At 42.9% G+C, this 10,772-nt stretch overlaps 1 protein-coding gene across 2 annotated transcripts in view; it reads right to left on the bottom strand.

The window, feature by feature from the left end:
- Window positions 1-273: 273 nt before the first annotated feature.
- myo10l1 (myosin X, like 1) overlaps window positions 274-10,772 on the bottom strand; it is a 43,872-nt gene continuing 33,373 nt past the window's right edge. The window contains exons 26-43 of one of the 2 annotated variants that reach the window (XM_008399743.3): window positions 10,169-10,310; window positions 9,923-10,027; window positions 9,736-9,831; window positions 9,551-9,644; window positions 9,411-9,466; window positions 8,556-8,698; window positions 8,050-8,244; window positions 7,821-7,978; window positions 7,612-7,732; window positions 7,294-7,442; window positions 6,778-6,926; window positions 6,495-6,702; window positions 6,026-6,162; window positions 5,794-5,917; window positions 4,834-5,184; window positions 4,489-4,665; window positions 4,222-4,413; window positions 274-3,513 (exon numbers count right to left, since the gene is read on the bottom strand). In XM_008399743.3, coding sequence (XP_008397965.2) covers window positions 3,409-3,513; window positions 4,222-4,413; window positions 4,489-4,665; window positions 4,834-5,184; window positions 5,794-5,917; window positions 6,026-6,162; window positions 6,495-6,702; window positions 6,778-6,926; window positions 7,294-7,442; window positions 7,612-7,732; window positions 7,821-7,978; window positions 8,050-8,244; window positions 8,556-8,698; window positions 9,411-9,466; window positions 9,551-9,644; window positions 9,736-9,831; window positions 9,923-10,027; window positions 10,169-10,310 — 2,702 coding nt within the window. In that variant the 3' untranslated portion in view covers window positions 274-3,408. The remainder of the gene's footprint in view (window positions 3,514-4,221; window positions 4,414-4,488; window positions 4,666-4,833; window positions 5,185-5,793; window positions 5,918-6,025; window positions 6,163-6,494; window positions 6,703-6,777; window positions 6,927-7,293; window positions 7,443-7,611; window positions 7,733-7,820; window positions 7,979-8,049; window positions 8,245-8,555; window positions 8,699-9,410; window positions 9,467-9,550; window positions 9,645-9,735; window positions 9,832-9,922; window positions 10,028-10,168; window positions 10,311-10,772) is intronic. The other variant, XM_008399744.3, reaches the window with a different exon arrangement.

The following is a 10,772-nucleotide window of genomic DNA, read 5'->3' as shown; positions in this document are numbered from 1 at the left end:
GTCTATCTCTTAGGATCCCAATGAAGTACACTCAGATTAGTCATAACTTGTCAAAAGTTAACAGATGAGACTATTTTTGCATTCCATTATACAGGAAATGGAAATTTAATTAAAATAGAACACATTCCTTCAAATTTAATCAGGAATAAGGCGAGATTACAGCGTGAGATGTTGCGCTTGACGTGTCATTAACCTGCAGAGTGAAAACAATTTCAAACTTCTTCCTCTTTTTCTGATCTCCACAGCGCACAAACGAGACGTTAACAAATCATATAGCTTCCAATAATTTATTAAAGCATAATTTCGTAAAGCCATTTACAAATTAAAAAAAGAAACGACACACACATCTCTCTCTTCCTCGTTTTTTTACCCCCCCAACAAGCACAATGATTCACTATGCAACGATGATAACAAGCGGAACAGGATGATGGGCTCAGCTCTGGCCGCCTGCGGCTGATAACAGGAGCCCTTGTGATGGAGTTGCCCTTGAAGATAGATTTGTGATCAGATACTGTTGACTTTTAATTTCAAATTGCATTTTTTTTTTCTTTTCCACAAGCTGATCTCATTTCAGAAGCTGCAGGGTGAATTTCTCACACTAAGCCAGCAGAGCGAGCAACACGGATCCCCCTCCAGGTTGCTCCGTAATTATGGCTTATGAAATTAAATGATCCCACTTTTCAGCATATGTTAGCCTGAGTCACTTGAAACTAGTGAGAAGATTCTAAATATTATTATATCTGGTTATTAGAGGAGTTTTTGTGGTTTTTTTTTTTCAGATAATTTAACTCCACATTTAAAACTGCCTGGTTCAGTGTTGATTACATTATTCAACAGAACAGAAAAACATCTTTGTGGGTGTTATAACTGGGTCTGATTAGAAGTCTTAAATTTCTTATGTTACTGTTTTCCATCTTTGCAACAGCACTGGTCATTGTTACCCTTAAGAAAACAAATATATCCAATTTCTTCATCTTCTAATCTGCCAGTAGCTCGTGTGAAAAGCCCAAAAATTAAATGCATTTGGAGTCAAAACTCTTATTGCCCCTAACGTTGGGTAAAATATGTTTTAAATAAAATGCACCATAACAGCTGCACGATGTTTTAGCATTAGAAAAATGTCTTTGTTTTTGCTCTCTGGTGGTCATACAAGTCAGCGATGCAGCCCCCTAGCTGTAGTACACTTAACAGACCCGTTCCAACCTGTGGTTTTTGCATGAATAGCTCCCTAGGTGAGCCCTTCCTTCTGTCACCTCCAAAGCCAATCAAAAGTCACGTAAAACTGGTGAATATAAATCCTCCCCTGGAAACCAGAAACCAACACTGGCACGTCTTACTGGTAATATTCTAAAGACTCGGGATGTTTTCAGTTCCCTCCAAACAGACATTGAAATACATACGATACATAGAGTAATAAATAAGCTCCATACCTTCCCATTACGATTCCCATGCTTTTTTTACCTTATGCAAACTCACAATTACAACACCATTCCTTGCAAAAAAGTGATCATATAAATACATCTTATTTTTAAAGAATACACTCATCACAACACCTTCTCTTTTCTCTTTTCCATTTCCCAGCAGTCTGCTTTAACACTCACCCACACAGCAGCAATCCAGATATCACATTTAAGGACAGATAATATAGAGGGCTTATACAATAATAATAATAATATCATATAGACAATAAAGTGTCAAGTTGAAATGTTCAGAGTGGAAACACAAACTGGAGCTTGCACACATGCGTTTTTAATAAATTAGAATATCAGCAAAAAGATAAGTTAGTTGATTAATTAAGTTCAATTAGTGGAAATCATGTATAGAAATTTACCACACAAAGACATATTTCAAGTGGAAATCGTGACGGCTTAAAATTCAGCTTCTCCAGTAATTTGAATATTACATAAGACCAGTAATTAAATTTTTGTGGCAAGTCATATAGGAGTGTTGCTAGAGAAGCTGACTCTTCACAAAGTGCTTTTCACTTCACATTAATGAAAAGTTGAGTGGAAGGAAAAAAGGTGAGCAAGCGAGAAACTGAATTTGTTGAGTTTTTCTGAGCCGTGAAGCGTGATGGTGAAAACAAAATCCTTTTGGTTGTATTCTAATTTACTCACTTATTGATGCATGTGTCCTGAGCTCCTCAGTTTAAAAAAAAGAAAGAAATTTGATTAAGCAGATAAGACTATAGAGTATTTTATGGCTCTTGGTAAAGTGGGAGAGTGACTCCTGCAAACGACGACAACGGTAAACTTGTCAATGACTGAAGACAGATGCAGCACAGCCTTTGTTTCCGCTCATTTTTACTTTTCCGTGAGTCACAGCGAGTGAACGGTGCACATCATAGGCATCACAGTCCTCAGACATACAGTGATAATTCTTAATATAAATTTTTCTGCATGTATTTTTACATGACAGGCATCACATTGTGTTAGGTTATGGCATCTCTAGGCTTTACAGTGCAGTAGCCACCAAAAGGAAAATCAAATCCACTCTGCAGTATGTGTATGATTCATACAAAATGATACATTTGTTTCATTTAAGTGTACATAGTTGTGACTATACAGGGCTATGCAGGCTGTGTTACATCTTCACATAAATAGATATTAGTCTTTCTGCGGAGCCAAATGCACATGAACTCTGCACTGACTCCTAATGTCAGGTAAGCTTCCACAGAGCCACCTTGAATCTTTTCATGACACTCACAGACGCTTCCTGTTGCTGTGTTTTCTTCGTGGCCACATGGTGGCACTAACGAGTAGGACAGGGAGGCGTAAGACTCCCAGAAGAAGAATTTTTTCAGTTCTTTTACTCAAAGGTAACACTGCTGACGTTAAAGATAAAGACTGGAAACGACACCAAAAAAGCAAGCAAGAAGAAGAACTAGAACTTAATGGCAACAGAAAAAAAGATGCCATAAGAATAAAGAAACACAAAGAGAAAGAGAGAGAGAGAGATTGAAAATCGGAGGAATGAGGGTCAAACAAAGAAAGGGTGTGGTTTACTTCTTGTCTGGCAGTGCGCAGAGAGAACGGAGAGGCCTCCCGGACTAAAACTGGGTGGCTAATTTGTGCTTGTTATTGTTCTTTTTCTTTCTTTTTTTTTTGCCTGAAAAGGGAACAACAGAGCAGTGTGTGATGTGCTTGAACATCTACATGCATTATTACAGCTGGGGGTGGTGTATGTTTTAGGTGAAAGTCCAAAACCACTTGTTTTTGTCTGCCGTGCTCGTTTTAATCTCAAGTAAGACTCAGGCTTCGTTTTCCATGTCTCCCGAATTCATTTAAGTTGACTCAACCTGTTGGATTTTCTGGCAGCTGCAACTGCCTTCATCAAGACCCAAACACACAAAGAAGGAGCCTGCTGCTGCTGCTGGATGGATGGACGAACCGAGGAGGGGCTTGGTGATCACCTGGCCCAGGAACTGGAGACGCTGCTCACGGACATGATGCTGCAACGCTTCTTCACCATCATGTTGATGTAGGCCTTCATGATCTTGGTGATCTCTCCAACCTGCAGAGGGAAAACACGAGTTGGACTATGACGTCGTCCTACCGACAATGGCGGTTTTTGGTATGAGCTATGTGGCATTCTGCCAGGGCAACACAACATAAGGGGCAGTATACAGCAAAATAAAAATAAAAAAACGTCTTAGTTGCATGTTCAATCCAGGAACATCTCTCAATCCATCAATCAATCAGTAAGACATCTGACCTTTTTTCTAACCAACCATAATTCAAAAGCTTAAATATTTAGATTCAGCTGGGTCATTTCTGTCTATATGAATTATTGTAAACATTTCTGGGGGGGTTCTCAATGTTTCGAAAAGGTTACTTTGTACGGCAGAAGAAGGTTTCACAGTTTACTTGAATAACCCAACTCTGATTTTCTGTCCGTCTTGCCTAAATGAGATGGACTTGTGAAGCACAAAAGGTGTAAGAAGGCATAAAAAGAAACTATTGTAGGAAGTATATTGACAGCGTATTAATACAGACTGTAGTTTCTGGTGTTGCATAAGTACCAGAAGGCTACAGTTGTGAATGCAACTGGAACTGTATGCAGTATTATAGATATAAAAAGCACCACATTATTTGTTGACTGTGTGCTATTTTAGTGCTCATCGTTACACAACAGTAAGTCTGGTGATTGGCTAACTCTTCATAGCTACATGTCTCAAATCCAGTGGAACGATACATGCAGGAAAACTCAGTGAAGTCTCACCTGTGGAGTCTCGAAGTACATCTCTCTCTCATCCACGATGATCTTATAGGTGCAGGGCTGCGAGGCTCCAAAGAAGGTTATGTGCTCATACTGGAACGTCTCCAGTGGTTTCGGGTCACCTCGCTTATACACAGAAACATTGTCGGCACTCACACCCAGCCACAGATCGTTAGGAAACCCGCCTTCTTTACACTGCCAAGAGAAGATGTTTTTTATTTTTATATCACTATCCTGACCATGACATCCATCATCCTCTTTATTTCTCACCTCCACGTCGAAGAGAGTGGAGCCGTATCCGGGCCACTCCTTGATGATGCTCATGTACTTGAGCATGGCCTGGTGCTGTGGCATGCCCTGCAGGCGGGCCCACTTCTCCAGAATGCTGGTGCGCGTGGCAGACGTCTCCTCCTTCACCCACATCTCCAGCCTCTGCTCCCCTTCCACCTGAAATATCGAATGGATCTCTGTCAAACAGCAAACGGTGGCGGCTGGCAGGAAAGTGAACTTAAGGGGGCCGCAGTCGGAGAAGCCTGGATTAGTACGATTAACACTTTTGCCCCTTTTTTTCCCCCACATTGTTGTTAATGCAGATTAAGGATTACGGAGGCGTACCTTCTGCTTCTTCAGTGAACCTGTTTTGCTTTTCCTGAGGGAGGAATCCCTGAAGGTGGGAGTCTTTCGTTTCTCCGTGCTGGCCCCGGTCCCGCCCTGTCCCCCGATGGTCCCGATCACATCTCCGATTCCTCCGCTGCCTCTCGACCCGGCTCCGCCTGCCGCGCTTACGCCCGGTTTGGTGGACTGCAAGATGCGATTCCGGAGGCGTCCGATCGGATAGACGCTCCCCAGGCTCCATCCAGCCCGACCCGCCCCATCGCCGTGGAGATACTGGAGACGTAAAGCTGCCAGGTGCTGCAAAGTCTCCTCCGAGGCAGGGAAGTGGCCGCTGATTAATGATTCATGAGCCTGGAAGGAAAAAAACATGATTATTTTCCAATAATATTCTAAATTTATCCAAACTTTAGTCTTTTTTTCCAACAAGCTGTTTTTTAATGTGTAAAATGTAAAACTACATTAACACAAGTTAATACAACTTGTTCCCATGTAATGCCTGGTAGACGTCATTTAGGTTACTGTGGATATTTCAGGATGAAAGGAAAAACCTCCTGACTTACTAAAACACTTTAACAATTTGCATACCCACTAAACTTTGCGCTGCTGAGGCACCACCTGAACTCGTCTGATTAACATTTCTATTAAGTTATTGTGCGTAGATTTTTTGAAATGCTAAAGAGGTCAATGATTTTTACCAGAAGGAATAAAATACCCACAGTGTCTTGCAGAACTATTCATAAGATCAACATTTTACTATCTGACCTACGCACAGAGAACTTTGTGGAGCAGAAAACAAATACCACAACCTCCAGCTGAGAAATGTGGTGGTGGCAGGACCATGCTGGGAAGATTGTAAGAGCTGATTGTGAAAATGTAAAAGAGGTTTGAGGAGTTGTTTCCTTTGCCAGTCGTTTTTCACAACAAATAGAATGCAGTTAGTTATTTTAGATTAAATCACACCTGTTCAAACATGAATGCAAACTCCACTCCCTCCTTGGGCATGCTTTCCACATCCAGGAAGCAGTACAGCTTGAAGTACAGTTTCCACTCTCCCTCCTCCTCATCCTCTTCACTGCCTGCCAGTCTGAACAAACGCACAAGAAAAATAGAAACATCAGCTCATTACGCAAAATCAATCTACAATCCTAAAAGGCCTCTAGTCGCACTGTAATGTTTAAGGAGACCGACTTACCTCTCAAACTTGGCCAGAACATCCGCCACAATCACTCTGCTCTCCAGCGCTCTGTCTGTGAAAGTGTTGTGTTCGAATAGAGAAAACAGGTTCTTGCTGTCCTCCATGGCCAGACCTCTGATGAGCTTCTCAACAACCTGCAGCAGCCAGAAATGTAATGTTTTTTGGTTTGTATATATTGAGGAGATGCACAAATCTACCCAAAATTAATAACTTTAAAGCTTTTCCTTGCAGAATCCTGACCTATTTCTTGTCTGTTTTTGGCTATTTGACGCAACCTGACCTCATTAACGTGACATTGTGTCCTTGTAAGATTATTGAAATTGGTACTATGGAAGAAAGAGATTTCAGCACCATACTCTCATTTTAAAAAAAAAATCTGAAGATGTAAAATCGACCCATTCTTTTAGCTCTGTTGCTGCAGTAAAACCCTCCAGAGACGTTCGGTATGTGAACATTTGTTACACACCTCTCCAGCTGTGGTGTGCGAGTTAATGGAGATCTTGCAGGAGCCTCCGCCGTGGCAGTACACGGTGGTGCTCATTTCCTGCCTGAGCAGCAGGGCGGCGATCTCCTCCTGAGACGGGACAAACTCACGAGTCTTGGTCTTCTTCAGGGACTCTCCGATGAAGCTGGCATAGCGCTCGATCTCGGTGCCGGGATAACGCTCCCGTACCCTGAGCCACGAACATATACGTTTTTGTTTCCGTACAAAGAGGCTTCGGTAACCGGAGGCAAAGAGTTCCCGTTACCTTTTAAGGTGGAAGCGGAGGTATCTGAGGATGGCTCGACTGGGCAGGAAGGTGCAGCTCATGCAGGTGAGCAGGTGCCAGTGTGCCAGATTGGCTGGGCTGTTTGGTTGAGGCACATGATTGGTCTGCTTGATCACCTGACAGTAAACCTAAAAGAAGAAGAAAAAAATAACCATATAGCCACACGATGTTCTAGCAAAGTATTTACACCCTTTTACATTTTGTCATGTTTTAACCAAAATTGCTGTAAGGAAGACATAAAAAGTCCCACAGGAAGACTAAAATTAACTGAGGGGAAACTGATTAGAGTTGAAGGGAAGCCGGATGAACATAATAAAGTCCAGAAACAAAATCTGTTGGAGGTGGATGCTGGAGAAGTTCTCCGTCTCTAATTTGACTAAGGCTGAGAGCATTTTAAAGACGCATGGGGAAAATTTGAAGTAGTTAGATGTCTCAAGCTGGTAGTGAGATGCCAACAAAGACACATATTAACTTATGACGGAAATAAAATTGTACCTCATCCCTGAGAGGGCGCAGATCCTGGCAGGTCTGCAGGATGCCCTGAATGATGGGCACCGTGTCTGCCAGCGTCTCCATCTCCTGAAGCGAATTGAAAACTCTCACCGCCTCGTCCTGCAGACTGGCGTATCCCTGCTGCCGATGTACTGCGCACAGAAAAATTAACGTGGGACAGAAAAAAAAAGAGAGTAAAACAGTAAAAAAAAAAAGAATACCTTGAAGACGGCAAGAATAAAAGATAAAACCATGCAGTCACGTGGGATTGACATGCATGAAAACTGGAAGGAAAAGCATCTTTTAAATGGAGTCACTCACAGCTGGTGACCTCTCCGTAAGGCAGCGGCAGCAGAGGCGAGTGCAGCGGATGCTGTGTGTATCTCAGGATGGGGTTCCTCCTGTACATCTGCTCCACTATTTCTGCATTCACACTGTTCTCCTGAAGAAATGAATAACAAACTCTCAACTCAAATACAGGTATCAGCTCATAGATTTGAGCTCGCACTCCTATCGTGACTTCATCTTGCCTTGATATCTCTGATGAGCTGCAGAGTCGGGGTTTCGATCGGAGTTTTGCTTTCGATGACTCCCAGGATTGCAGCCGTCCATCTCATGGCCTCGTTCAGCATTTTGGTATATAGGCGATAGCAATGCTTCCTTCCATACACAATGATGTTCCAGTAGCCTTCAAAGACACAGTTCAGTTACTACTTATGACGCCCTTTCGGCAGCTTCCCCTCATTTCCCGTTCCTCACCAGTCTCCTTGTGGACCCGCTCATCCGGCTGAATGACGGAGCAGAGCGAGTTGAGGACCAGAGTCCCCATCTTGGACGAGTTTTTCTCTGCGCTCTTGTAGTAATCCAGAGAGTTGTGTGTCAAAACAAACCACCGTTTCTTCAGCTTCAGGGACGTGCTCTTGGCGTTCGTCTTCATCTCCTTGTGGAGCCAACCTGAAGGTGATGAAAGGGGAGGACGAGATGAAACCTCAAAGGTCCCTCAAGCCATACGCTCAGACTTTGAGAAATGTTACCGAAGAAGTGTTCCCTCAGCTGTAAAATTTCTAAAAAGAACAATAATTTCTTTCCCACAAATGTAACGTACTCAACTTAAAGGTTGGCTCTTTTTAAACTTTCTATTTTATGTTGTAGAAATGAAAGATGACTTTATTTTAAAGTCTTTTCCCAAAACCCTGCCAGTAGCGCCAATAAAGGTGGACTGCACTCAAAGGTTGCAAATATTTTTAGGTTTCATTTCCTCTTACCTCTGACAAGGAACTCCTGTCCATCTATCCTGGCATCTCCCTTGGGTTTCTGCAGCAGACTGATCCAGTGATGCATCTCCTCGGGTGTGTCGCTGTTGCAGTGGATCACCCGGTTTGCCGTAATGATGACAAATGAATTTGGGCTGCAAAATGCAAGTGAAATGAGGTCAGATTAGTCTTTCATTCATAATGTTTTTGCTCTACACTAAGTTGGATCTTCCTACTCAACGGTTTGTCTTATCCCTGCAACCATTCACAAGGGAGATATCGATCATCACAACACTTTAAAATTTGACAGAAGCTACTGCCACAGCTTTAATGTTTTCAGATACCATATAGCCTATATATGTATAAATTATATAGATTTACATAAATATTCTGTGTTTTTTTTTCTTCAATACTTCTGCTATTCTCCCTGGTGTTCTGGATGTCGATTTCTGACTTGTGGGGGCTCAAAGGTTCACCCATTTTTTCAAAAGCTGCATTTAAAGATTGATCACAAGCTCTCAAAGAGATTATTAATCTGGAGTTTCTCTCTAAACTTCCAATGTTTTGATTCTTGGCTCACTTTTGCTTGTGACCCAATGCTATACTGCGCTGATAAAAGAAACATTTACCGCCTGGAAGATGTTTTAATCTTTACTCATGGAAAGTAAAATTAAAAGTGATCCCTCACTTTTGTGTGAGACGCAACGTCACAGCTGTGCCTCTCTAAGCAGCTGTCGATATCATGTAGAAAAAAAAGTCCCTATTTCTGTAATTTGGGGCATATTTTTGTTTGCCTGAAAATGGCATAGAGATAAAATCCTCGTTTTATATATATGAATTGGATGTGCATTGATTCCTCTGACTTACCGATCGGGGTTGTCTGATGCACAAACAGAGTCGATAAGCCCTACATCAAGAGTTCCCTGGAAAAAAGATAACAGGCAGGGTTAATAACCACAATAAAGTTTGCATTATCAATTCATTAGTTCACTCAAGTAAAGACTTACAACAGCATTTTTAGGATTGGCCTGCTCGTGGGACATGTCCAGCAGCTGTTCAGGAGTGCACACTCTCACCTTGCTAAGCACATTAAACCATCCACTGTGCGGGCAAAGAGAAAATTCAATTACATGTTACTAGCTTAAAAAAAAACGCTGTGTTTCCATTTTCTGCACAAAGCTCCATGTCACACCTTGCATCTTCTGGCGACTCGGCAAACACCTGGTACGTCCTCTCGTCTGTCACGATGTTCAGAGCGTTCTCTTTCTCATGATTGTCCACGATCTCCCTGCAGAGTCACAAGCAGGTCAGCTGCTGGCATCAACAGGTTGAACGTTTGAATAAATTTTTTTTTTTCATCTGGAAGTTTAAGGTTATACTTGGCCGCCCTGATGTCGATGGTTCCTTTCAGCTTCTCCTCGCTGTCGTTCTCGTAGTACATCAGTTTGCTGTCTCGCAGCACAAACCAGCGCATCTTCCAGTTTCTTAGGAAGAAGAAACGGCGATTAGAACCACCTCGTTTACTTTTGAGACCGTTCGATTGTACCGCAGAGTTTTTTCAGTGAGCATCTGTTGCAGGGTTTTATTTCGTTAGCATGCAGGCTGAGCTCAGTAGTGACTACAACAACCTCCGGGAAAGAGTGGACAGCCCTCCTCCCTTCTTGTAGAGCCATCCGGACTTCAGGGACTCCTGCTTGGACCGGAACCACATGAACGTCTCGTCTTTTAACACACACCAGCGCCGCTTCCATGGGATCATCAGACCAGCTGAAGGAGCACAGAGAGCACAGCGACAATAAAATGCTTCTTAAAACAGCGGCCTCGATCCAGCCAGTAAGTTAACAAAAGGTTTTTTTTTTATCACATGTAATAATTTTTGCCAGCTTCTGCAGCCGAGGATCAGACCGCCAGGGTTCCCTCCCTCGGCTACCGCCCATAGCACAATGCACCCGACCCCGAGGAGGCCTCCGGGAAGACCCAGGACACGCTGGAGGGACTATGTCTCTCGGCTGGCCTGGGAACGCCTTGGGATTCCCCCGGAGGAGCTGGAAGAAGTGGCTGGGGAGAGGGAAGTCTGGGCCTGCCTTCTGAAGCTGCTGCCCCCGCGACCCGACCCCGGATAAGCGGAAGAAAATGGATGGATGGATGGGTAATAATTTTTGCTTACTTACAAGAAGGTTCTTGATTTAAATGTACTATTTGGTGGTCTGTTTTTTTCACAAAGGAATA

The sequence above is a fragment of the Poecilia reticulata genome, chromosome 22 (genome assembly GCF_904066995.2).
Source record: "Poecilia reticulata chromosome 22, P_reticulata-male-v2, whole genome shotgun sequence".
NCBI classification, from domain to species: domain Eukaryota; kingdom Metazoa; phylum Chordata; class Actinopteri; order Cyprinodontiformes; family Poeciliidae; genus Poecilia; species Poecilia reticulata.
The sequence above is the reverse complement of the archived record's forward strand: the minus strand, read 5'-3'. Positions and strand labels throughout refer to the sequence as shown.